Source organism: Eupeodes corollae, chromosome 1, assembly GCF_945859685.1.
Source record: "Eupeodes corollae chromosome 1, idEupCoro1.1, whole genome shotgun sequence".
Classification (NCBI taxonomy): domain Eukaryota; kingdom Metazoa; phylum Arthropoda; class Insecta; order Diptera; family Syrphidae; genus Eupeodes; species Eupeodes corollae.
In genome coordinates, this window is record NC_079147.1 from 203,176,690 (window position 1) to 203,204,642 (window position 27,953).

A 27,953-nucleotide genomic window follows, 5' to 3' on the forward strand; every position below is an offset into this window, starting at 1 on the left:
AGTCAAGTGAAAAGAACTGTAAATTACACTATCCAGCATCCATATATTTAATCCAATCGGACATAGTTAATGCGATAAGGGAGATAATAGGATCTTAATGTTCGGGAGTATAAAAGCTCTTTGATGTTTCTGTCCATCTGTGTTTTTTTTAAATATACCAAGATGTAACCCACTCTAAGTGGTCTAAGTCTTTGTTTATATGATAAAGTTATATTCCTCTCCGTGACCTAGTTCAAGGCATATAAATAAATACATATGTTCAATGCACATATCATGAATATAATTATTGACAGTGACCTATTTAAATCTTGATATAACACCCATTTCAAGGAAACAGATTATGTCAGGTTGCTTTAAATACTTTGTTTAAGTATAGGTAAGAGGAATACTTGTTTTAAACAAGTCTTTTATTTACACTTAGGTGCATGTGGTTAATATTGCTTTATTTTGACCCAGATTGTGATGCGGCGGTGGTGGTCGGTGTCGTTGTCCGTTCCAGAGCTCTGATTTGTGTTTATACATATCAAAAAAATAATGGCTTTAAAACAGACCCAAAAGATTACTATTGGATCTACTAATGTATCTATCTGTCTGGCTCCATCTGCCTGGGGAAAAAACAAATAAATAAGGTGGAACAATAGCCCTTTGAGAACTAGGGCCTAATGAGTTACAACTCTTAATCATTTATGTGTTTCAAGCCGATTCCGAGTGAATAATTTGAGAAAGCACTTTTTAAGAATTATTCTTGGAATCAATTCCTCGGAAGAGACAATACCCGTGAAAAAACTTTAGAAAGCACAGCCAGGGTATGAACCCAAAACCTATGGCATGACAGTCCAACCGATAACCATTACGCCACGGATACAACTGCCTAAGTATGTTGTGTTATAACATTTTTTTACTATTTCAAAATACTACAAATTTTAGTAAAATAAATAAATCTTAAAAAAAAAGAAGATTTTATTGTTTCTCATAGGAACTTTTAAATTTGACAATTCTAGTGGTTTCAAAGAGTCTGTATGTGCTTATCCACATGTCCTTACGTCCGTACCCTCAAGATACCTTTTTTCGTCGGCCATATCTCAAGCACCGTCAGTGATATAGTATAGAAAAAATAGTAGCAGTTTTCTTACAAAAATAAAAACCTGAAACAAAAACCAGGCTTAAAATTGATTTGACTAAAATTATATGTAGGCATTGGTTTCGAATTTATATTAAAAACTTTTTTAGCAAATTACTAAACTCAAAAAATGATTAACCTTATTTTAGATTTTAACATCTTATTATCTGTTAATAATTTGCTTAGATAAAAATTACTACTTTAACTTGGCATTTTGCGAATTCCATTTGACACCTGTACAATTTTTCTTATATAAGCATTGGATGGAAATATTCAGTCAATAGTTCAATTAATAGGTCCGTTTGAGTGTATTTGCTTGGTTTATTTTCACGAACTGTACTTTTAAGACATGTTTTTTTAATAAAAGGCAAATCCTTGGAATGATGGTTATTGCAGCAAATTCTTAAACAACCTAAACAATAGGTTGTTTTAAAACAATTGGTTTTTGACATTTAATAAAATGTGGTAAAAACTGATTTTCGCCTCGAATATCCCGAGAAAACATATAAGTAATAAAAAACTTTAAAAAATGATACAAATTATTTGTTTTCGACTAAAATATCTCGAGAAAAAACGTGTTGCAACCAAACATATTTTATCACATGGAATTTTTATTTTTGTTAACTCTTTTTAAGAAACATCCAATGGACAACTTTTCTTACAAAAAATCGAAAACTTAATATACAGAACAAATAAAAACTGTTAAAGGTAATTTTCGAATCAAATATCTTGAGAACAAGGAAAGATATTGACTTCGAACTTTTGTATATTATAAAAAAAACATTGTAATTAATATTTTATACATTTTTTGGAACTATCTACAGACGAATGAGAAGTTATCAGTGTGGTTCTAATCCTAGTTTCTATTGTATTTATTACGATTTGTCAAAATAAACATGTTTACATTGGTCCACCTTTCAAAGTCCCAAGAATCTTAATCCGTCTCTCTGACGTCACAAAAAAATCAAAATTTTCTGTGACGAAGCACCGTCAAAGTTCACCTCGTCAATGCTTAAAACGTTGACTATCACACAAATGACACCCTTGAGTCAATGCTGTCCCAAAATGCTTTTAGGGGTATATGAGTCAACGTGATTAATCATCACTGTCAATTCGTTGATTTGCCTTTATATTAAAAATTTAATGTGTAATAAATCAACGTAAAATATTTAGAATCCGAATGTATTTAGAAATTAAATTATGAAACAATCTTTTAACTTAGTTTCCATATTGTACGTTGATACAAAAATACATTAAAAATATGCGTTGACTCGGTATTAAATTCTGTTCTGCAACTGTTGGGGCTCAGTTATTGCAATGACCGATAGTCCCAAAAAAGAGTCATCGGGTCAAAGTAGCATTAACTTAACATTACTCGTACACCAAATGTGTCAACACGTTGACTTAAAAATGAGCACAAGCGTCAATGTGCTATAGTCAAAGCTTTGACAGCATTTATCCTTGACGCTCACATGACGGGAAACCCTTGGGACAGATTTTTACGTCAACTTAACGTCAGAGTGTCAACGCGTTGACTATTTACGATGGCAGTCTGATATTAGCTTAATTGTTTTGTACGCATAAAATAATACAAAAATAAAAAATAATCAGTTACAAAATGTTTAGATTATACAAATTTCACAGTAATTTCTTAAAACTCGTTTTTAACAGCTGGTACAATTAAAATAAAATAGATTGCACTTTTTTTCAAATAAATACCACAAACAACAGCTCGGAATTTTTGGTGCATTAAAAATCCAAAAACAACACCGAGCCTAATTTCTTTATTATTTTATCTTAAGCGACTTTTCCAATGTAATTTTTATACACTATTAGATAAACAATAACAGAGTTTCAATCAACTCAATTCAGTAATAAGAGTAAGTCGTGCATTTTATTAAAACAAAAAAAATTACTGTCGTCATAAATAACGACCACTGTTATCAATAAAAATGTGAAATAATTCTTAAACAGGTTTTAAAATTGTGAGAAATAACTCATTTGTTTTGTCATTAAATTGTAAATTAATAAACATCAAGTTAAAAGGTTCTTTAGCTGTTTGACATTTAATGATGAAAAATTACTTAAACAGTGTAAACTTATTCTTAAGAGGAAGTCAATAATATATTAACAATTATGTAATAATATAGAATTCTTTACAGAAAAGCTACCTTCAAGTTAAATAATTGTTATTTTAATTTTGCAGTAAATTGTTGCATTGGCAATTTTCCATCATCTTAAAGGCCATTTATATTTGCAACGCATGCTTAATATTACTTGTTGTATATTTAATAATGATTTTATGCATTTTATGGTTATATATTTATTCATATACATATATGTACGTTACGTATGCACATACAAACATATTTACAGATACACTCCGCTTCGACTGAATAAGCATAAACATTTTCTAAGTTTTATTGTTTAATATTTGATCTTGTGCATTAATTAATCATTTGAGAAAACAAGTCCACATCGGAAAACAACTTAAGAGGTCCAAAGCCTTTATCTCCACTAGTTAAGAGTGTATTGAGGTTATTGACACATTAACAGTTAAAGTGTTTGAAGTAATATTGTATGCTCCAAATATTTGGAATTGGTTCTCTCTTTTAAAGGATACTTAAGAAACCTTTTGTCCAGTAGAACACTTGATTATTGGTTAAAATATGAATTCAGGTGAGAAAGATTGAATTTATAAATTTTTTGACCAATAGTCTTTTGAATTTAGCTAATGCAGAAGCTCTAAAAGTATCAAAACCTTTAAAATAGTGTTTCAGTGCACGTATTTGACCTTCCGGCCAGTATATCTATAGGATATTTAAAGTGTTGATACATAATAAAAGTTACAATATTTAAAAATAGACAACGAATATTGTTATTGTTCATATATACAATAAATTATTTTGTTTTACTAACTATTTATTCAGTCCTATCACGAATTCCATCATAATAGGATTATTCTGAAATCATTTCAAACGATTAAAACTTCTGAAGACACCTCCAATAAACCAACAACGGGAAGACATTTCCGTTAAAAATGGGACGCGTATGTTTTTTTTAATTGCGAAGAAGTTTAATTTTGATGGGCTAGGCATCAAGTCCTTCAATTATCTTTGCAATGTCAAATGATAAAGATTTGTAATAATACACAACTCACCTTGGAAGCTGAGTTAAAAGTGTTGAGTTCTCAAGTGTATATTTAAATTCAAAACAAGTTATTGCTTTTGTTTGGTTTGGGAGAAGACAATGATTTTAAAAGTTAAAAAAAAGAGCCATAAATTCATCATTTAATCATTATACAATAAACTAATGTTTTTTATTGATTTCTCTCTTTGCTTTTCATCTTTTTGTTAAGAAAAGTAATTAAATATTTGCTTTATTAAATGTTTTATAATTTATCTCAATAATTTTTATCAAAATTCTTAACAAATTAAGAGCAGCTTTTATTTTTCTTTCTTTCTTTATTTTGAGAATTTAAGTTAAATACATATTTTGTTTAAATTTCATTATTCGTATACTGACTATTCAAAAATTTCTAACAATTATCACTCCTAACTGATTGTAACAAATTCCAACAATTCAAAACAATAAAACTTGAAAATTATTTTCACTTAACAAAAAAATTTAACAATTGTTCAAAAAAGAACGGTTTAAAGATGCAAAAAAAAAACGTAATTCAGCTTTTTATTTAGCCTAGAGATACGTTTTGCTCAAATACTTAAAAAGTCTGTAGGATCTCAAGCCAGATCAATCCTATGTACTCATTATGAATAAAAACGATAGTACCCAACACAAAAATTTAAAATAACTGTTTTTTCATTGCATTTCTTAAAGATTTTTATTTACAATTTAAATATTTGAGTCCATTCAGTCGACGCAAGAAAAAACTATTTTTCTAAAAGCTTTGTGCTCAATCCGTTGAAGTGAAGTGTATATACTAGACAGAAAGAAAAACAGTGAGTCGTAGTTTTATGAAAGAAAAATTAGACACATGATGTTTACTTATCACTTTTATGGTGGTTTAATATCTTCACGGCATGCAATTAAAAAGATTGTTGGGATTTCCGTATTTATTCATCTAGAAACTATTAGGCACGTATTCAACTTGAAATGCAACTTTTGCCATTTTTCTATAGAATAATAATTACAAAATGCACCATAAAATTAAAACAATAGTATGAAGCTGATGAATATTGTTTTAAAAAAATGGTTCCATTTTTGAGCAATTTCGTCATCTTTTGATTTATACTCAATGTATTTTTTGTTAACTCGTTAAAACCCTTTTCAGCTTTATTTTTTGATTCTGAGTTTTATGCGGTCATAAACAGCACAAGGTGAACTATTTTGTACTTTTACTTTAACTACCTGCAGCGATTTTAGTAAGTAAGTACTAAAAAAAAAAGTAGTACCCGTGGCTTGATGGTTAGTGCGTTGGACTGTCATGCCAGAGGTTTTGGATTGAATTACTGCCTGTGCCATCTTAGTGTACTGTCTCTTACGAGGAATTGGCATATTCTCCAAAAGTAATTCTTGTCAGTAAAAAGTGCTTCCTCATATTAGCCATTCGGATTCGGCTTCAAACAGTACGGGGAACTAGGGGATCCCAGATGACAGTACTCTCACACAAGAATGGTTGAGAGTTGTAAGTCACTAGACCCTGTTGCACCATCACCTAATTTATTTATTTTTTTAAGTACTAGGATAAAAGAAGATTGTCTTAACTTGTATCAATTTTTGCATCCTTCTCTCTTTTAAAATTGAAACTAAAAATGTCTACTTTAACTCTTAGTAATTTTCTAAATACATGACTTCTGAATAACTGCCATTTGAAATTCATAGATCCGATCCCCAGATTTGAATTGGTCCTCTTTTTTACACACTATGAATATTAAGATGTATTTTAACGAACATCTTTAATAAGAATTAATTATTATTTCACTTCTTCCAAAGGATTTAAGCTTTTGAACAGGTATTAATAGCTAAATATTTATAAAATTACTATCTAAAAAATATCCTTAGTACATTACGATAGGTTATTGACAATTTTGCCCCAGTTACACTAATTTACTATTTCTGGAAGTTTTATAACGAAATAATATTTAAAGCATTAAAAGTCGCGTATATATGTATGTATGTATATTAAAAAAAATTACTGATCATAGAACAATACTATTCATAGTTTTCTTTGCTTTTGACATTTATACAAACTTTCATTTGAACTAAAAACTCTCCTACTTTTACTCTGATTTTATTCTTATCGTAAGTGATTTAAAACCGGTAGAAAATGTTATTTTATGAAGAGGTCAAAAAGTAACATTTTAAGCTCTTGATATGAAATATTTTAATACTTCTATTCAAAGCTATTTGAACACACACACAAAAAAAATACTTTGACGCTAAGGAATCAAAACAATAATATCTACTACTACTACAATCGGGCGCCCGCACATTAAGTCGGAAAAACTGGAATACAATAGAAAACAAAGTCAATCCCTTCACATGGCCTAATGAACTCATAAGACTACAAGGCCAATTCAGTCATATATGTTCAGAGTTGTCCTCCTTCCCTTACATACACCAACTTCCTCGTCTCTCCCATATAGTTGAATCATTCCTTTTCAACTATCAATAGAATAAACAAAACGTTGCAAGTTGCAAATCTATAGTACATGTTGCACGTTAGTTGCTTCTCTTCTATATATAAAAAAGCCTATTAACCCAAGAGTAACCCCATAGCAGGGTTGTAAAAAAAAATCAATAGTGTTTGGAGGGTATCGAATGGAACATTTATACTTTACATTGAACATAAGTCCGATACACAATACAGCAAATAAGCCAAAGCTCGTTTTATCTTCCGTTCCATGGGAAGTGCCTCCCTTCTTTATACCTGTACGAGAGTACCTTTATGAAATGGAGACATTAAAGATACTTTCCAATGTAATAAGTCAGTAGAAAAAATCGCAGTCATTTTATTTCAAACCGCCCACCTGTACTCTCACTGCAGGGGGCTAAGGCTAGTGGTAGTGCTAAGGCTGGGGCCGGGTCCGGTCGGGGGCCAGCCTCCTTCTCATTTAACGTTGTGAATGCAAGTTTTATAAAGTGCAATGAAGGGGAAACAGTTTTACCCATATAGTAATGCATGTATGTTCTCATAGGTTTAGAGGGGTGTAACATTATAGAATAAGGGTTACGTTTTCCATGTCGTTTACCTTAAGGCGTTTGGCTAATTGCACTTTTCTGGAGCACAGTAGAGCAGTCACTTATTTATGTTTGTTTATTTTGAGTTCCGTTATTCTTGTTACATTCAAATAATGCGATAATATGCATTTTACTGCCGATTACAATTTACTTCATTTACTTTGCTTCAAATGAAAATTGTAAAGATATAGGCACTATAGACAGATAGTTAGGTAAGGTGCACACTTCGTCAACGCTTTGTTTTATTTTGGGTCAAAGAATGGCACCAACCGGCAAAATAGTTTTGCATAAGTAGATTTTACTTGGCATAAATATGTAGGTATCTTCGTATGAATATACTGCTATGTGGAGAGTGATAATAATAAGGGTGATCTTACGCACGTTATGGGAACATTATTATATGTATCTATCTATAATTATTTTAGATACCAAATCGAAGCTAGAGAATTTTAGCATTAGAAAAGAAAAACCTTAGAGTTAGCGAAGTTAAATTATTGATGTACATTTACTAATTGCTATAAACGCGTATTACTATAACATTAAAGATTTAAGTGCTTTGATGAGTTTTAGTTTGGTTATTCATAAACCTAGAGTCTAAAAATGAACACGATCGAACCTATGTTTAAGTTGTTCGTAACTCTTTAAAACTTTAAAAATAAACAAACTAATTGAGAAAAATACAATGCGAGACATTCTATTTAAAAGATTTAAAATAGAAATAAAAAAAATAGTAGACTTAAAAATCAATCAAGATTTTGACGTTTGGCTGAATGTTGGAATGGTAAAATCCAATAGAAAACAAAAGCGCTACTTAACCCGAATCGACCCCTTTAAAATGGATGACGACGATTTCTATGGAAGGTATTCCAATTTTGAATTGACCTTCTAAACATTGAAGATCGTACTTTGCCAATATCTATAAGCGCTAAGATTTTACGCTTAGAATATTCAGCAAATTAACATACATACGTAATGTATTATTTACTAGACTTATATTCACCACAATAAGCAAACATTTTGTTACAGATGCGACTTTCATGGAATTTCTATAAGCTAGTTTCGAGGGCTAAACAAAAATTGACTCTCCAGCTATCGTATTTTGTTTTTTTTTTCCCTCTATAAGATATTTGAAAATGGAAATGAAGTGAAAATGTGCCAGAATTGTATTAGAATATACCTTAAACCTATAACTAAACAGAGCTACCAAATCCTTTATAAATAGCAGCTGTGTCTAACCTGGATGTTAAAATTAGAATCTAGTTCAGGTTAAAAATATGACTATGAAAACAAATATTTCACTTTGACAGTTCAGCACTTTCAAATCAGCTTAAAAACGATGTGATGACGTTATATTGTTACGAATGTTAACATCTTAACACTGAGAGACGAAAATGACTGCGTTCAATCTCGTTTTCGTATCTTGGATAGGTGGATTTTTAGATACCTTGTTGAACGAGTTGTATAGCTGTATTGAGATAGCTGTCAAAAAATAACAACAAAAAAGCAGAGAAACTTTAAGCTTCGAAAACAAAATTGTTGTAAGATAGACTGGAGGTAAGACTTAGCAAATTGGTCATCTACAAAACGAGAAGAAAAGTCAATTTTGAAGTTTAAACAAATAGATTACAATTACCTTCTAAAGTTCGGAGGCAAATAGCTTCTTTATCGTCTATTCTATGTACAGAACATCCTTAAATACAACTTAAACTAACATTTTGTATCTTTTTGCTTACCAACAAATACAAAAAGCTGAAATCGATTTTCAAGTTTTTTGAAATTCAACCATGTGTTGAATCAGCTGTTCTGTCAGATACCTACATACCCCAGAAATTCTTGGATACCTTTGGATTTCTTGAACACTAACAAAAAAGGAACCAGATACCTTATCTGTCTAAGATTGACGCAGCCAACAGTTTACAAAAATGTTTTTTTCACGGGTACTGCCATTTTTGAGGAACTAACAAATTCTCCAAGAGTAATTGCTGTCATGGAAAGTGCTTTCTCAAATTATCCGTTTGGATTTGGCATTAAAATTATAGGTCTCCCTAATCCTTGACTTGACTCGCAAACAGGAATGGTTGAGAGTTGTAAGCCACTAGGGCCTGGTTCTCTAAACCCTGTTGCGCCATCTAATTATTTAAGCTTCACGGATATTGACAATAGTTAACATAAAATTAAAAAAGAACGTCTTATTATCAAATAAAGTCTACTATGTCAGCTGATCATGTTGTTTCATTCAAGTAAAGGATGGACTTCATAACTCTGTGATTTATTCATTCAATCCACAATTGTATTTAAATTCTTTTGTTAAAGATTCCCCTATTTTATTGGAAAACACAACGTATTAAAGACTTGTTAAAAGATAGTCAAGTTAAGTCCAAAGTTTGACATTGCTGACATCTGAAAAATTTACTACCTACCTTGGTCTTTATTCGCATTAAAAGAATACAGTTGATTGCAAGTCCCTTATGTTATCTAAAACTGATCATTGGTTTTCATCATTGAAACCATTCATTGTGGAATTTTTTTGAAATGTTAGGTTTTAGGTTAGGCGCCGGTTATAGCTATCACTAAAATAATTCATGAAATATTTGTTTTACATTATTAAACATGTTAGAGCTAAAATGTCATTAAATTAAATTTAAATTTTACTGAACAGCTGACTATAAAATTGAAACTAAATTTCATTTTGTTTATGGCTTTAAATGTTGTACTGTTCCGATGGCATCAGTGAGAAAATCAACAGCATATAGGAAGTGCTGAGATCCCGTTTATTTAATATCTCTAATTAAATGACGTACACTTATTTATTTCTATAAACACTCATCAATAAAACATTTCGGAATTTTCATGATTTAATTTTTACTGATCGATTTTACTGATAGCTATTACTAGACCTCATTAGCTTAAATTTAATAGGTATCAAACATAACAAAGTTAATATCGTGACAATATTTTCAATGATAACAATAACTGGCATCATTAAAAAATTTGTCTGAAATAAGGTTAACGATATACAGAATTAGTTCCCACTATGCTGACCTAGAGTCTTCTAACTTTAAATTTACTTCTTGAATGGCTAAATAGAGGAGACTAAAACCCTCCTCCAGCTTGTAAATATTACTTTTACACAATACTAATTTTTTGAATGCCATTGCCATTGTAGAAAAAACTTAACTTACACAGTAATTTTGCACTTAACTGTTATAACATACAAACACGACACTCACGAAGAGCAGGAATTAACTCTAATAAAATAAAGCTGAATAAATTAAAAATTAATAAATTAACAAACTATAAAGAGTTCGTCTAATCAAACAGCTTTACTCACGTTGAGTTCTCAACACATTTTTCTATATAAGATCATCGTTTATAAAAACTTTATATTCCAGAAGGCGCAAACGGGAATAACTCTTAGCTGAAAAGTATTGCAATCTAATTTCTAATGCAAAGATACTAGATACATGTATAAGTAACTACACTATGTTTGTTAGAAAATTAATTAACTGAACATTACAAAAAGATGAATTTAAATTAGCCTCACATTTGAGCAAATGATGTCTACCTTAGTTTATGCAATAATATTATACTTACAATTTTAAAACGCAACTTTTTCCAATCCGATTTATAATTCAACTTAATAAAAATGAAAAAAAGAAATTAAAATATTCGACTGCTAACTGTTTCATGGGGTTTAAAATGCACATACCTCATTGTGTATATATTCATATGCGAATGGGATTCTCTAGAAAAAGAAATAAAAAACTTAAATTAACCAAACATGCTAAAGCAACAAGTAACAACTTTCATTTATATCCATAAGTAGAAAGAAAGTCTGGTGTGATTAAGAGACATCCGATATAACTAAATTGTATGCTCAAACCATTTATCTGTGAGATAGATCCACAGGCCAAAGTCAATTACTTAAGACGATGTTAAAAAAAGTACACTTTTTATGTCTTTATACCTTACCGATGATAGTTGATCTTACTTATGAGACCATTTTATATTTTTTCAGCGTTAGATTTAGTGCATAAGACAGAAGCAACTGGTGATTCTAAAGAGGCATACTTCAATGGATCAGCCTATCTGAGACTGTTAACGCCAATGCCAATATGGGGGCATTCGGCAATTAGTTTTAGGACTTGCAGAGGTAAAGTATCTTTTTGTTTTCTTGAAATGCATATTTTTATTCTTATTTACATTTTAAGGAGGTGAAATCTTCTCACAGCAATACAATCGACACACTCTATGGCTCTCAGTGTCGAGTGACTTTGTACAGGTGACTTTCACGGGACCAAATGCACGGGTGGATGCACGTTTACCATTTAAGTTATTAGACAATAAGTGGCACACTTTACAATTCAAATATGAATACGGAAACTTAAATTTAGTTGTTGATCGTTCATCTATGATAATTGGTAAGGCCCAAAATGAAATCGTTTTGCTCGTCAAGATTAATATTATTTTTCTTTTATAGCAAATTCAACATATAACTCACAGTTCTTGACGAATCAGGATGTCAAGAACGAGGCAGCTATTCTCATTTTAGGCAATGCCTATTCTGGCTGCCTGCTCAATGGACCTGGACTTATATTCAATGCTAGCTCAATGAATGCTCAGGGAGTTGCCTTTGGTGCTTGTCCCCTTGCACCAGGGCCTTGTGGTGACCACGATAAGCTTATACGTGTCCAAATGGACTATTGCTTACATGACCCGTGCATGCAGCACGGATCGTGTATATCTCGAGTGGATAGCTACGAATGTCATTGTACCACAAGATATACCGGTAAAAACTGTGAAGTCGACACTGGGCCTCCATGCTTGTCAAATCCATGTAAAAATGGTGGCAGCTGTCAAGAGGACGAACGTGGAGACTATCAGTGCTATTGTCCACCTAATTTCACTGGTCAATCATGCGAAAATGAAATAAGCATTCACCCGCTGTGCGAGAAGAACCCCTGTATTAACAATGGGACCTGTTGGGTACCAACAGGAGCAAAGACAACGGAATGTAACTGTGTCAAAGGGTTTACGGGTAAAATTTGCGATATAAACGCCGATGACTGTGCCTCACAACCGTGCATGAATAATGGCCGTTGTATGGACATGGTAAATGGGTTCTCTTGTGACTGTGCTGGAACTGGCTATTCGGGTACTTTATGTCAAAACAACATCGACGAATGTGAAGTAAATCCCTGTCAAAATGGCGGAAAGTGTTTTGACACTTATGGCTTTTATACATGTGAATGTTTACCCGGGTGGGGTGGAGTTAATTGTGAGCTATCAATTAACCAGTGTCAATTCCAACCATGTCAACATGGTGGTACATGTTTGGATAAGAAGAGTAATTTCCAGTGCGTCTGTCCGCCAGGCTTTTCAGGAGTATTTTGTGAACAAGGTCCACCTTGCCCACAATGCCCAATTGATTCGGACTGCATTGGTGGAAAATGTATTTGCAAGCCGGGAACAACTGGTAAGCTTTTTTTATATTAATATGATTGTATAGTGTTTGAGAATATTTATATATTTTGATAGCACATAAAAGTGTTTTGGGTCTTTAAAACTGAAATTAACAATGTTGCTTAACTTAAAAACAATGCTTCAACAAATAATTTAAAATCAAATTACCATATCGGTATCCCCCACCCCAAGTCATAATATACTATTTGGGTAAGTGGGTATGCCAAAAGTGGTATTGACATGAATAAGACTGTAGAAATCAAAAACTTTTAAACGAGTGGAAAGAAAAAATAATCTTTTAAGTAGAAATCCATTTGACATTAAGTGGATTATCCTATATGTTCTTCTATTTCTTCTATTTTGTATGTCATGGCTGAAACCTTTTGTGATGTTGTTTATAGTTTTCTCTCTATGTATTTGTATTCTTTCATTCTTTAAGAAAGTAATATAAACGTTTGTAAGAGTCTTAAATTTAAAACAAATTTCATTTGTAAAACAAAGCTAACAATATTTTGGGGGAGGTCGAGGTAGAATTACCGGAAGAAAGCGATCAACGTAGAAAAAGAAGAGGAGTTCCGTCGAAATGGCTGAAAAATAAAAGATGTACGTTGAAAATACAAAGAAAAGAACTTGAATAGTGTTTCCCTAAAAAAAAGCTTGTTTAATTTAGTCTCTACTCCCTACTCGTGAATTATTTGAAGTAGGTGTAATAACAACAAAAGAACATTTAAATTTAATACTGGAAACAAATAATTAAATTTTATAATTTAACCAATTTTTCTTGTTGTTTTAATGGAAAGACACAATAAAGAGCTACTTATTTTTTGGTTGCATTTGAAAAACAATTATATGACCTATTTTAGGCGCTTATTTTTTTATTTATTAACATTTGTTTACTATTACTATAAGTTGTTTTCCAATAAGAGGTATCATTTTGAATAGCCCGGTGGCATAGTTGATAAGTTAACCTACGATACATTTTGCTACCTTATACGATTCAATAATCTATTGATTATGGGCAGGTTCTGATAACAAAAAGGTCTGGAAGGAAAGGCAAGTTACTAATATCTAATTAGCCAGCCGCCCAAACCACAAGACAAATTTGATTTACTTTCAATTAAATCAAGTCAGCTTATGGGACCAGTTATAGTTTCCATTGGTTTTTATCATTTAAACTAATCATTGATTTTTTTGATCAAAAATATAAATATACAAAGCTATCAGTAAAAATCCATATGTTATATTTTTGTTTAAAATGTTTGAATATGTTAGAACATTTTTTAGGATAATATAAATGCAATAAGATGAATTTCATAACCAATTTTTTTTTTTTAAAGAATAAATGTATTTGAAGCTAATTTTATTTCGTAAATACATTTTAAATATTTTCGTGTTGAAATATAATTTTAACTGTACAGCTGACTGAAAAATGCTTTCCAAATTCAGTTTACTTCTATCTTTTTAATGTTGCTATGGAATCAGTACAAACAATTACTAGTGAAATTAACAGCAAAAAGGATACAAAGCTCCTGGTTATTACTTCTATTTTAATGGAGTAATTGTACATTTACCAGCAATACATTTAAGATCCCTCTTCTTCCAATAGCTATAACGGGCTATCTCAAAATAAAGCTTTAATATGTTCAAAAATGAAAAACAAAAATTATACTGATGGGTTTTTACTGATAACTAAAACTTAAAAATTAATGGTATCTGCAAAAACTAACTAGTTGCCTTGTTCCAACTTTGGGTTCAAAAAATACTATTTCATCTAAACCTGCTCATTTTTCGAATTCAAAACAAAAATGTTACAGTCAAAAGCTATGCCAATGCTCCAAAATTGATTCAAGTCCTTAAAGATGGAATTCGTGAAGGTATTGATGACAGCCGACAAATGTACGAAAAATTCATGAAAATGATAAGGAATACTATTTCATCTAAACCTGCTCATTTTTCGAATTCACAACAAAAATGTTAAACATTTTACAGTCAAAAGCTATGGCAATGCTCCAAAATTGATTCAAGTCCTTAAAGATGGAATTCGTGAAGTTATTGAAGACAGTTGACAAATGTACGAAAAATTCATGAAAATGATAAGGTGATGCAATAGTACCTATGATGTTTAATGGAACATCAATTGATTTCTCTTAAGAAATTCGAAATGTGTTAAATATCAGAATGAAACCTCTTATTGGATACTGTAAATCTGTATTAACGTTAACGTTGTATATTTAATTTTTTAATTTAGCTTTAGTAATGTATAAATAATTATTCAATATGTAAATATTATAAATACAATTTAATAATTTTATTGATTAATCCAGGCCCAATAGGCCATTGTATCCCAATACCAACCCCAACTCCCCAGTCGAATGCATGTACAAATTTTGTATGCTTAAATGGTGGTACTTGTGCCGGAAATGCTTCAAATTCTACTTGCATTTGTGCAAGTGGATTCGCAGGTTTGAAATTTAACAATAATTTTTTTCCATTGTTTACCTAAACTAACAAAAGTAATATAGTTAAAGTAGTACCAACAACAATAACCTTTTTTTAAATACTTGTAACGTAAATATTAATATTAATTTTGAAATTGAGTAAGATATGGCTTAATGTAATGTAGTACCTTTAATAATTATTGAATTCATACAGTTTCGATTATCAAGGGTTTTTTTTTAAATTTCATTGAATAATGTTAGGTTTCAACTGTGAATTCCCAACATCAACGGATGGATGCAAGTGTTTGAATGGTGGTACTTGCTCCTTGAACGGAACTCATTGCTACTGCCCATCGGGCTTTGACGGTGATCGGTGTGAAAAATTTGAACCCTGCACAGCGGCAACATGCGAGGAGCCCATGATGTGCTCAAACAATAAGTGTATTTGTCCGGATAATATGAATTGTGCGGCTTGTAGCTCAAACCCTTGTCATAATGGAGGCGTGTGCAGAAACAAAGGTGCTGGCTACGAGTGTGCATGTCCCGAAGGATGGAATGGAACCCATTGTGATACTGATATTGATGAATGTGCTCAACATTCAACATGCGGTCATGGCATTTGCGTTAATAGACCTGGATCATTCAAGTGTTATTGTGAGCCCGGTTTTACGGGACTTCGTTGCGACTCAGATGTAGATGAATGCCTTAGCAGGCCATGTAAAAATGGAGCTTCTTGTTTGAATAAGGTGAGTTAGGATAAATTTCGAGATATCCATGTCAAATTTTTACTAAAATTAAGTTAGTTATTTTTCTTTAACTATGGAAAGCATCGAAAAATTTTAAGAGAAGTAAGTAGTTTCGAGATTTCGAGTTAACATTAACTCATAGACTGTATATTCTGATAGTTTTGTTTCCTAATCTAAAACATACATTTTTTAAAATAAAAAAAATATATAAAACAAGTATGTATGTACCATCTGTAGTTGAGAAATAAGTTAAATTGGATGTTGTACCGAGCCGTCAATATTCCTTTCCTGTATTGCTAACCAAATGGATTGTATTTGTTTTTAACATTTTCATTCGACATATAGTAATTAGTTTTTGTATTTTGTCCCATTGCATTCCAGTTCCATTTCCTGATCAACTGTGACTATATCTAGATTAATCCAATGTTCTTTTCCTTCGTGCAGGTTAACGACTACGAATGCGTATGTCCAGCTGGTTACACAGGCAAAGAATGTGATTTTAATATTGATGAATGTGCAAGCAATCCTTGCGAAAAAGGTTCCACTTGCATTGATATGGTTAATAACTTCACGTGCTCATGTATTCCTGGAATGACTGGAAGGTTATGTGATGTTGACATAGACGATTGCGTTTCGCAGCCTTGCCAGCATGACGGAAAATGTATGGACGAATTGGGAGGATTTCATTGTGACTGCGAAGCTACGGGGTATACCGGTGAACTGTGTCAAATTAACATTGACGAATGTCTGTCGAATCATTGTACAAACGGTGCAGAGTGTATAGACAAAATCAATGATTATATGTGCAAGTGTTTCCCGGGTTTCACGGGTAAAAATTGTGAAACTGATATCAATGAATGCGAAAGTAATCCTTGCAAGCATAATGGAACGTGTCTGGAACGTTCGAATTTGACATTGTACCAGATGGCAGATAAGGTTGATCTTCCGCCTATATTTTCACAGGAGTTTTCTTATGAAAATGCCAGCGGGTAAGCCGAAATGGTTACCATCATATAATTCCTAATCGATATTAATGTTGTTTTTTCTTTCACAGCTACGAATGTATATGTGTGCCTGGCATAACGGGAAAGGATTGTAAAGTAAATATAAACGAATGTGAAAGTAATCCATGTTCAAAGTATGGAACATGCAAGGATGGAGTGAGTTTTATTTTATGATATATTTTGGACAGAAGTGTTGTAACTTTTTATCTCTATCTATATAAAGATTGGAAATTACACATGTGAATGTGATCCCGGATTTGAAGGAGACCAATGTCAACTGGAAATCAATGAGTGCGATAGGTATTTATTCTTCGGAATTAGATGTTTTTATGGACTTTTTAAAACCATTATAATTTTCAGATATACTCCTTGTCTTCATGGAACTTGTATAGACCAAACAAATGACTATGATTGTGATTGTGACGCCAATTGGGGTGGCAAAAATTGCTCAGTTGAACTTGTTGGTTGCACTAGTGGGCCATGTTTAAACAACGGTATATGTAAGCCATATTTGGTGAATGAAACTCGACACCTTTTCAATTGTTCCTGCCAGCATGGTTTTCAAGGAGCGATCTGCGAAAAACCCACCACAATATCAATGGTCATAAGTAGTTTGATAACAGTGAAAACCACTCGAGAAGAAGGTTATGATATTAATTTGGAGTTCCGAACGACCTTACCGAATGGTGTGTTGGCTTTTGGAACATCGGGAAGTCAAAACGAACCAGTGAGCTATATTTTGGAGCTCATTAATGGAAGATTGAACCTGCATTCCTCATTACTTAATAAATGGGAAGGAGTGTTTATTGGATCAAAATTGAACGACAGTAACTGGCATAAAGTATTTGTTGCCATTAATACTTCACATTTGGTTCTATCGGCCAATGACGAACAGGCAATCTACCCCATTGGATCATATGAAAGTGCCAACGGTAGCCAGCCCTACTTTCCGTTAACATATTTAGGAGGAACGATACCCAATTTAAAATCATATTTGAGGCACCTAACCCACAGACCAACAAGTTTTGTAGGCTGCATGCAAGACATAGTTATCAATGGTAAGTGGATCTTCCCAGACGAGGAACCGGATGATAATACATCGCTGGTGAAAATTCAAAGTGGTTGTCCAAGATCAGAACAGTGTAAGCCTAATCCGTGTCATTCGAATGGAGAGTGCAAAGATCTATGGCATACATTTTCATGTGGATGTCAGAGACCTCATTTGGGGCATACGTGTAAATATAGTAAGTTTATTGAATAAGTTTGCTTGGTTCGGACTTAAAATTATTTTATTTTAGATATAACTGCTGCAACATTTGGGCACGAAAACACTACACATTCAGCTGTATTAGTGGAAACCAACGAGACAGCTCGCAGGGCTATTCGTTCTATTTTGGATATTTCGATGTTCATAAGAACTCGGCAATCTACTGGACAAATATTCTATCTCGGTAGTGATACCAGAAAAGCCCTGACTTCACCTAGGGGTACAAGTTAGTGAAAAATTCTCTGGCCCTGGTGTTTTTTTTTAATCTTGAATTTAATTTCAGGTGAAATTGGGGACTCATATGTCTCAGCAAAGCTGCATGGTGGAGAACTTTTAGTTAAAATGCGATTTAATGGTACACCAGAAGCTTATACAGTAGGTGGGAATAAACTAGACAATGGCTACAATCACCTTATAGAAGTTGTGCGGAATCAAACGTTGGTCCAAGTCAAGCTCAACGGTACCGAGTACTTCCGGAAGACACTGTCTTCGACAGGTCAACTTGATGCACAGGTGCTGTACTTGGGTGGACCAGCGCCGACTTTAGATAATTTAGAAACCAACATGACAAAGGAAGAAGAAGATAAGCTCTATTTTAAGGGTATTATTCAAGATGTTCAAATTAGCAATGGTTCACATGCAATGATTGTTGAGTTATATCCTTTGAACGAAGAAGACCTACAGCTCCCGAAGCCATTCGGAGAAGTTACAATTGATCGGAATTCAGTTCTGAAAGGTGCTGTATCTGATGATTTATGTCGGAAGAAACCATGTCAGCACAATGCAGAATGCAAAAATACTTGGAATGACTTTGAGTGTACTTGTCCCAAGGGATATAAGGGCAAATTTTGTCAGGATATTGAATTTTGCCAGCTAAATAAATGCCCAGGCAATGGAGTGTGTCAGAATTTGGATGATGGTTTTGAATGTATTACAAATATGACTTTCACTGGCAACGAAAAATCGCCTTTAGCCTTCGCATACTTTTCCGTGAATCCAGATGAAGAAACTGTTCTGAAGCCTGTTGTTGAAATTTCGTACAGAACCAAGACTGGAGGAACACTGCTATATGTTCAAGATGGAGATCGTTATTTTGACATTGCTGCCTTCAGAGATCAAGTTACAGTTCAGTGGAAATTGGGTCGGGAGCTGCCAGAAACAAAGCGATTTACCAAAGACAAGTCTGATTTCGAATGGAGCCGAGTATTTTTAAAAGTTGAAGGAGATAAACTCGAAGGTGGTTGGAAAGGTTGGGAGGAGACACCAGATCCGTCGCCGGCATTCACCTCTGACATTGATCAAAGTGCATTCCAGGATTTAATTTCAGGCAAAAATATGGTTTACTTAGGAGGAATGCCCCTATCTGATAATCTTCTATCACGCGGGCTGACATCTGGAGCGACTTTTAAAGGTTGCTTAGGAGAAGCCAGATTGGGTGACCTAATACTTCCTTATTTTATGAACAACGAAATGTACTCTGAGAATTTACAACCACGTTCACAGTTCCGACTAAACTCAACCAAACCCGAAGAGGGTTGCGTTCTTTGCTTCCAAGAAGATTGTAAAAATGATGCAGTTTGCTCAAATCCTTCAGAGCAATACGCTTGTGATTGTAAGCCTGGCTATGAAGGCGATGATTGCTCAATCGATATTGATGAGTGTCTACTAGCAAATTGTACAAATAACTCAACTTGCATTGACAAAGTAGCCAGCTTTGTTTGCAGCTGTTTGCCAGGCTATGATGGTCAACTTTGCGAGCACAATATCGATGAGTGTGCTTCCATGCCGTGTCACAATGGTGGAAACTGCACGGATCTGGTAGCAGCTTTCCATTGTGACTGTACAGAGGATTATGCTGGACCACAGTGTGATGTCTTGAAGTTGGTCACTTGTGCCGATCAACCATGTCGAGAAGGCTCGACGTGTGTGGATGGCTTCAGTAAGTCGTAATTTATTTTATTCTTTTTTTCAAGTCTATAATGTTTGATATTTGTTATTATAGATATGACAACGGGCAACAACTTTACTTGCTTTTGTATGCAAGGATTGCAGGGTTCTTTATGCGATGTTCCCTTCTGCCAAGTTGAACCCTGTGAAAACGGTGGTTTTTGCCTCACAACGGAACCAACGGTAAATTCTTTATTCTAGTAGGAATAAATTAAAATAAATAATACTTATTTATCCGAACAGCCACCTGTTTGCCAATGTAGCATTGGTTATACTGGAAGACTTTGTGAAACCGAAATCAACGAATGTGATCCTGAGCCATGTCAGAATGGTGGAGAATGTAAGGATTCAATAGGAAGTTATTCGTGCAATTGCACAGGAACTGGTTTCGAAGGTCAAATGTGTGAGATTGATATCGACGAATGTCAGACAGGTCCTGCTAAATGTGGCGGTAGAGGAGTTTGCATAAATACACGTGGTTCTTTCAAATGCTTATGCGAAGTTAAACTCTGTGGCTCAGAGTGCAACTTAGTAGATCCGTGTCAGCAACAGAACATGTGCATGAATGGTGGAATTTGTGTAGAAGCCTGTACAGATGTAGCTGATTATTATTGTAACTGCACTGATGGGTTTGGAGGGAAAAACTGCTCAGCAATGGTAATTTGTCTTAAACCATAAATATTTACTTGAAATTTATTGTTCTCCTTGAATATTAATTTAAACAGATCGTCGCTAAGGATGAGGGCCCGTCAACAGCAGATATAGCAATTATTGTTATTCCGGTAGTGGTGATATTATTGCTTATAGCTGCAGCTTTGCTGGGTACATTCTTGGTTATGGCTCGCAACAAACGAGCAACGCGAGGCACCTACAGTCCCAGTGCGCAGGAGTATTGTAATCCACGTTTGGAAATGGATAATGTGCTTAAACCTCCGCCTGAAGAACGTCTAATTTAGTGCGGTGCGTCAGATATTCTTCGTTGGTTGTTTTTTTTTAATATAATATAAATAAATGTTATTTGGCGTTATGATGGAATAAGAATTACTTGTATTTTCATCGAGTTTTTCTTTTATAAATTATAATTTTTAAAATTCTCAGATTGTACGTACTTAATAAGTACTAAGCAACTATAATTTATTATTTAAATAGATAATAGTTATCTTATCATTCCGTCGTGTGAATATAATTCGTTTAACCTATACATAAATTTAATTTAAAAATTATGATACTGAGCAACAAATCCTTCCATAATTGTAAATTTACATGAAAATATATGAATGTAGTATGTTTTAAGTGTCCTTAAGAAAGAGATAGGTATTTAATATAAAAATTTACTTAACGAATATTTTTTAAAACAACAAAAGTTAATGTTAATGATGGTTACTATTGAACCAACTGAAAAATGAAAAATTATATTTTGTACGTATATTAAAAGGTTTTCATCTTTTTCGTTATTAATTCAAAATGTAGATAGAAAATTATTTTTTAAAAATAATACAAGCGAAATTAATAAAAAAAATTTACTTGAAATCTTTTTAGGGAAATATGAAAGTAACAAAAAATGTAAATCAATTGTTAAATATATTTATCTATAAATAAAAAAAACTGCTACATATGTAACTTTTTTCATTGAATGTTTGCCGAAACTAACTCGATAAATTAAAACCTAAATGAACAAAATAATAATTTTAAGAACCTATAATTTTAGTATAAGCAATTTTAAACGAAGACGGCATAAAATAATTGATTAAATATTTATACGCAATATTTGTGATAATTCTTAAGTTAAAAATGAAAAATAAAATAAAATATAGTACTTTGCCGTACTATCGATTAAAAATCGTTTTTTTTTTTTATTTTATTCTCTTCAGTTAAAAATATCTGAATCAACAGGTGTCAAGTCGTTGTACTCCCTTTAAAGCTATTGTTTTTAAGTCATATAGTCTGTAGCACATCGTTTGTCATGACATTGGGAAAAGTTTCCTCTGTTATGGTTACGATAGATTTTAGGGTTGGGTAGCATTTCTGTTCCCTTGGAAACTACGTTATAAAAATAAACAAACATCTTCGTATTTAACAAGAAACAGCTCATTCATTTAAGAACACCTCGAAGGAATACCAGGCACCAGTTTTTTTTTTTGTTTCATCTTAAAAAAATAAAAGACTATCAAAACTATGATCTTCCATAAAAAGTTTGTTTCCGTCTTCCTTTTTATTGTGATAATATATGTGCAACTAGGAGAAAGTACAAATTTACAAGCCCTTAATAGGACTTTATTTTTGTTAAACCATCCCAAATCTTGCAGAAGCAATGAGTTTTACAGCTTGGATTATTTTTTGTGTTTCCCATGTGAACCTAGAGAACATTTGAGGCCCAGCTTCGATAGTAGGTACCTACCTTTTTTATCAACATATTGATTTTTCAAAGTTTTTTAAACTATTTTTAGAACTAGCCTGTGATTGTCAAAAAAACTATACAATAGTTGCTTTGTATGGTCAACGAAAAGTTTGTTTAGAACCATGTACAAGTAAAAATAGCGTCAAATGTGCAAATACAACATCCTTACGACATAGAGAAGATCCCTGCAATTTGAATTTTATAAATTATACAATAGGAAATAAAAATGGTGCAGAGAAAGATATTAGCATTTATCCAAACACAGCAATTTATGGAAACGATTGCAGATGCGATTTGAAATACAATTATATTTATAGGAACTATTGTATATGGAAGCCACTTTTAAAGAACTATCTTAATCACAATGCTTTCTGGAAGCGAGGAAGACTGTATGTTGATTTGAAGTTCATAGCATTTTTCTGTCAGTCACTTCAAAACATCACTGCGTGCAATAATTTGGCAAACTTGTGCATACAATCGTTTTTTGATACTGACAAAAATTCACCGTGCAGTGTTTTCCTACTCTCCCAGGCTTCTGATGCCGCACTTTACTCTAGCGTGGGAGAGAACCTTAATGGATTGCGCCCATTTTTATTTTACAAAAAAGGCAAAGATACTTTACAAGAAGTTGAGGAAAAAATTCAAATTTCTGTAAGGATTAGATAAGCCAATGCATAAGAAGTTGCAATAATTGATAATTTGTTTTCATTTATTTAGGAAGGTGCCCTTAATTTGTTTTCGACAGTGTTCTCATTAGAAGGCCAATTGACCCGATGGGAAAGTTTTCAACCGAACAGGCTAAATCTTTGTGGACATGATTTCTTAGGTCAATATGGCGGTTTTCAGATATACAAAAATATTCAAATCGTCTGTCAACTTACACTTGATTCAATCATAGACATGGCATCTGTACATGGAAATAAGTATTTCATAAGCGTTTTTCTCAATCATACGAGAGAAGATAACAATCGATACTTACAAACGATACCCATATTGATTGAGAACTTATTTGAAGGAAATAATGTAAGTCATTTATTCATTAATTTTTAAGTATGATTAAAATTTTTATCTTGGCAGGAACTTAACCCTACTGAATGGCAGTTGGTGAAACGTTTTCAAATAGTTGGAGCAGTAACAACATTTAATTTAGCAAACCAACCAATTCTACCTTATGAAGATTCATACAAAATGCAGCTTTTTAAATCGATACGAGTATTACGAAAATTTGAGTTGCGTTGCACTGTACTTGGAGATAACAAAATTAAAGTTCCCATAATAGTTCTAGATTATCATATAATTGATTTATCGCTCAACGCATCTTTAGACGAAAAGTATAATTTCGAATTTCTAGTAACATTCAAAAAAGATGAAGACTCATCGGGAGACTTATTTGGAATAGTTCTATCTGTTTTCATTTTGATTGGCTTCTTATTTGCAATTTTTAGAGCGTATGTTTTTAAATGTCGTCGAAATTTAGAATGTTTTGAAATGCTTGTCTTTTCTGAAGCATTGTTAAATTCTATGTCAAACATAGGAAACTCATTTTTGGCTGTTGTAATTCTGCACGTCTTCTTCTCATCTATAAGTTTTCTTATTCATTTTGATGAGGCCTCAGCCCCAGTTCAAAAATATCAACTCTTTAAGTTTTGTATATATTGTGGTCTTTTGTTAAAGGTTTGTAGTTATTTTGGAAAGAAATACATAATTTAAATAATATGAATTTGAATTTAAAGGGTTTTAGTTTTTTCGTAAATTTTTGGAAGATCTCAAAAATTGATATATTTTTCGTTGACTGGGAACGGCCTAAGAATTGTGATGTTTCATTGCATTTGAAAAATAACATGGAAACATCTTCGCAATGTTCAAGTGTGAGTTAATATTTTTCAATATAAATTATTTAATATTTTACAATTTCAAATTGTACTGATTTTAGATTCGAACATTTACTGAGAATAATGTTTCAGCGTGGAGAACATTTTTTCTGGCAAACGAATGGATTGATTTAAGTAATAAACAAAAAACCTCTTCCTTTGTTCAAGGTTTTGTTTCTCTAGCTTTATTTTGGGTATGTTTGTTTTTTTTTTTTTTTAAGTACTCGATCATAGATTTTGGTAATAGAAATGTGAACTTTTTTAATCATAGATCTCCAAAAAATTCTTTCCCATATTTTATTTAAATTCAACTTTGAACCTGTTTGCCTGCGCTGGCATATATTCTTCTGTTCAATTTATACAAATTTTGTTAAGAAGTTTTCTATTGGATCAAGTGATTGGAAGCCCCCTTAGGAAATTCATGGATATGTGCACGTTGGCTAATGTATCTATATTTACACTAATGGACTGCTCATTTGGATATTATATTCATGGTCGATCTCCACATGGATTCTCGGATACAGATATGTCTTCTATGATATTTCAACTGCAACGTGAATCTCAAAATATGTGTGGAAAAAGAGGACTTTTAAGTGATTCCGATTTTCAAACCTATATTGTGCTGCCGCCACTGAATTTAAGGTAGCTTTAAAATTTTACAAAAAAACTTTGTTGCAAATTTTTTGGTTTGTTTTTATAGAAAACACATTGAACAACTCTTACCGCTTAAACAAAGAACAGACAATTTATCACAATCTTACTTCCAAAAAGATGTTGGATTTTCAAATAGAAATATGGAGGGAGTTTCTGAAAGAAGTACAACTTCTTACAATAGAGTGAATAAATTCTTCTGTGCATTTATCGATCACGTAACTATATTATAAATGCTTTGTATTATATTTACATATTTATGTATTGTTTTATATTTAAAAAAAAGGCAATCAAGGACATGGACTATATTATAAAGGAGAAAACTTTTATTGAACACTTACTGAGGTGTGAGTTTGAAAGTTTTGTTGCGGAACGTAAGTTGTTTTTACTTTTATACCTACACAATTTTTAGTTTTCAAAAAAATAATAAAAATAAATAAATAGGAATTTAAAAGATAATATAATGAAAAAACAATTTAAAAAACTTTCTTTAATTATGTATGTAAATTTGTAAACTTGAATGTTAATTTCAGAAAAAGGGACGTTTTACATTGATGATAGTTTAAATTTTAGTTCACTTTTTCTCTATGGAAATCAAAGTGAAATATTTGTGATGGAACTTTTAATTTTCTTAGCAATGAATCTACTAACATGCAACTTTACTATTTCTATAATTGTTGTTTGTGCTTCAAACAAGGTGAATATACTATTTATTTAATTTTTGATATTAATAATTTTAAATATTTCTGTGAAGCTATTTCAGAAAATATTTCGATTTTGGGTGAAGAACAATATAATCACAAAAACCTTGATTGAAAAACGATTTCTGATTTAAATTTTTATTTTTTAAGAAATAAAATTTGCGTTTTCAATAAATGTTATAGTGTAACAAACAAAATTGGAATACATTTTTGAATAAAAGTATTTTTGTTAACAGATCTCATTTTAAGTTTTTAATGTTTGGGCATATTGTTACCTTGTCTTAACCAGCGTGGATATGACTGACAAAGCTTCACGTGTCTGTTAAGTTTAAAGAAAATCATTGTAGCAAACGACGTCTTCAATAATCAAGGGAGGTCTAAAGATTTTAAGGCTGGACTAGAGATCCCAAAGTAGGTCTTGAAATATCAAGGTAGGCCTTACATATTTAGGTTGGCTTTGAAATATCAAGGAAAGATTTTGAAATATCAAAAATAAAATAAATTAGGTGGCGCAAAAGTCCGTGGAGAAAAAGGGCCTAGTGACTTAAAACTCTCAACCATTCCTGTGTGCGAGTAATTGCAAGACCTCTCGCATAACATTCCAACGCACTAACCATCATGCCACGGATACTACTCTTATAATATCTAAGAGCTCTTGAAATATCGAGGGAGGTCTCGAAACGTCAAGTGAGGTCTATAGATCCCAAGAGAGATCTGGAGATTCTAGTTCGATTCACCATTGGTACTTCTTCATAAAGGTTAAACTGATGAAAATTTAAACTTAAACAAAATTCCAACACATTTTTCCTTTAACCATTGAAAAGTAAATGCTTTTTATAAGGATTGTCTATTCCTTGAAATTTGAAAACAACATAACAAAGAAAGAGATCATCTGGGTTATCATAGAAGCTTTAGGCACAGATAATAAATTTATATTTATTATCTGTGCTTTAGGTATGGACAGGTTCAGACAACATAAGGAACTTCATTTGAAGTCAACTTCATTCTTTGAACGTAAATTTTGACCAAGGCAGTCAACTTTCTATTAAAGTTGGAAGGTTATTTTTAGCAGCTGGCCAAAATTGCAAAACTTCCGCGGTACTGCCGTAGTGTCGTCTATCAAAGAAAACAATCTGCATGAGTTATGCTCGAGTTTGGCAACTGTTGTTTTCATATAAGTAAAAAGACAGTCAATTTGAGTTCAAGTTCACAATTGTTTTTAACAGGAGGAGCAAACATAAGTACTTTTTAATCTAATGTATGTATAATTGTACTATTATTATTTTTTAGGTTTTATTATTAAATTAGTTATGTTTTTTGCAGAGGTCTGAAACCAATTCCAAACTGTTATAAATACAAAGGGGCTTACTTAAAATGTAGACCTGGTTATCCGAAAATAGTTTTGAAAAATTCTCAAGGAAAATAATTAGTTCTAAAAATATGCCTTATTTACATTGTCCTTAAGGTTTTAATATTTAAAAAAATGGTCCTTCTTCTTCTGATTTTTAATTTGCCTAATTCTGAAGAATTTAATCCCATTTTTGTAAAAGCGGTTTTGGCTCAACTTTCCATTACCGCAGCACGAATTTCGACTAGCGGTTTTTCTAATTTGATAGATATGTGCAAATAAATAATAACTATAGCAATTTTAGAGCGAGGAAACTGTTATTTCTATTTTTATTTAATTTTCAAAGTTCACATTTTTATATATAAAACACTCAAAAATGGTTGATTTTGGATTTCTTCCCTGTTTTTTGTTTAGTGTTGCCATACTAGTTTTTTTGGGATTTCTTTGATTGTAGTGCTCAAATGCAAAAACTCCCACCCACCCCAAATCCTATTGTGATTCCAAGCAGGGGGGCTGCATGTCCCCCTTACATACCTAGCTGTTAGTACGCCGTGCTATCAATCAAAAAAACTTGTTTTAGGCTCAAAAAATGCAATACAAAAAAAGTAGGGTTAAGTCCGGAAAATAAAATATTTTCTTCTATGACTTAAAGTTGTTTCCTGGCCTTCATATTTAAAACACGTTTTTTTGAGACTCCTACCTAAATGTAAAAAACAATCAGAATTAAATTCGTGCTGCGATAATGGAAAGTCGCCCCTAAAAAATAATTATTTTTTCTCATTTTTTCTTTTCATTTAT

General features: G+C 32.3%; 2 protein-coding genes across 3 annotated transcripts in view; both read left to right on the forward strand.

Annotated features, from left to right (window-relative positions):
* LOC129942865 (protein crumbs) overlaps window positions 1–21,236 on the forward strand; it is a 28,245-nt gene extending 7,009 nt beyond the window's left edge. The window contains exons 2-15 of the mRNA XM_056051975.1: window positions 11,340–11,474; window positions 11,533–11,742; window positions 11,802–12,797; window positions 15,109–15,246; window positions 15,484–15,968; window positions 16,413–16,957; window positions 17,023–17,128; window positions 17,196–17,272; window positions 17,333–18,216; window positions 18,271–18,465; window positions 18,523–20,178; window positions 20,242–20,369; window positions 20,430–20,843; window positions 20,912–21,236. Of these exons, the coding sequence (XP_055907950.1) occupies window positions 11,340–11,474; window positions 11,533–11,742; window positions 11,802–12,797; window positions 15,109–15,246; window positions 15,484–15,968; window positions 16,413–16,957; window positions 17,023–17,128; window positions 17,196–17,272; window positions 17,333–18,216; window positions 18,271–18,465; window positions 18,523–20,178; window positions 20,242–20,369; window positions 20,430–20,843; window positions 20,912–21,142 (6,200 nt within the window). The 3' untranslated portion in view covers window positions 21,143–21,236. The remainder of the gene's footprint in view (window positions 1–11,339; window positions 11,475–11,532; window positions 11,743–11,801; window positions 12,798–15,108; window positions 15,247–15,483; window positions 15,969–16,412; window positions 16,958–17,022; window positions 17,129–17,195; window positions 17,273–17,332; window positions 18,217–18,270; window positions 18,466–18,522; window positions 20,179–20,241; window positions 20,370–20,429; window positions 20,844–20,911) is intronic.
* A 1,020-nt stretch (window positions 21,237–22,256) lies between these two features.
* Window positions 22,257–26,049, forward strand: LOC129942866 (meckelin). 2 transcript variants are annotated; one of them, XM_056051977.1, is made up of 12 exons: window positions 22,257–22,572; window positions 22,634–23,235; window positions 23,302–23,410; window positions 23,483–23,607; window positions 23,662–24,258; window positions 24,318–24,452; window positions 24,518–24,649; window positions 24,727–25,097; window positions 25,156–25,324; window positions 25,393–25,480; window positions 25,640–25,803; window positions 25,861–26,049. In XM_056051977.1, exons 1-12 carry the CDS (start codon window positions 22,362–22,364, stop codon window positions 25,939–25,941), a joined length of 2,784 nt encoding a protein of 927 aa, XP_055907952.1. In that variant the 5' UTR covers window positions 22,257–22,361; the 3' UTR covers window positions 25,942–26,049. The 2 variants fall into 2 exon arrangements, with proteins under 2 accessions (XP_055907952.1, XP_055907951.1); XM_056051976.1 differs by having other exon boundaries at window positions 23,302–23,607.
* Window positions 26,050–27,953: the final 1,904 nt, after the last annotated feature.

Bases quoted from the DNA above. Each gene is read 5' to 3' on its own strand.
- LOC129942866 (XM_056051976.1), top strand. From the start codon at position 22,362: ATGATCTTCCATAAAAAGTTTGTTTCCGTCTTCCTTTTTATTGTGATA. The intron at 25,325-25,392 runs GTAACTATATTA...TTTAAAAAAAAG, and splicing joins TCTGTGCATTTATCGATCAC to GCAATCAAGGACATGGACTA. The intron at 25,481-25,639 runs GTAAGTTGTTTT...TGTTAATTTCAG, and splicing joins TGAAAGTTTTGTTGCGGAAC to AAAAAGGGACGTTTTACATT.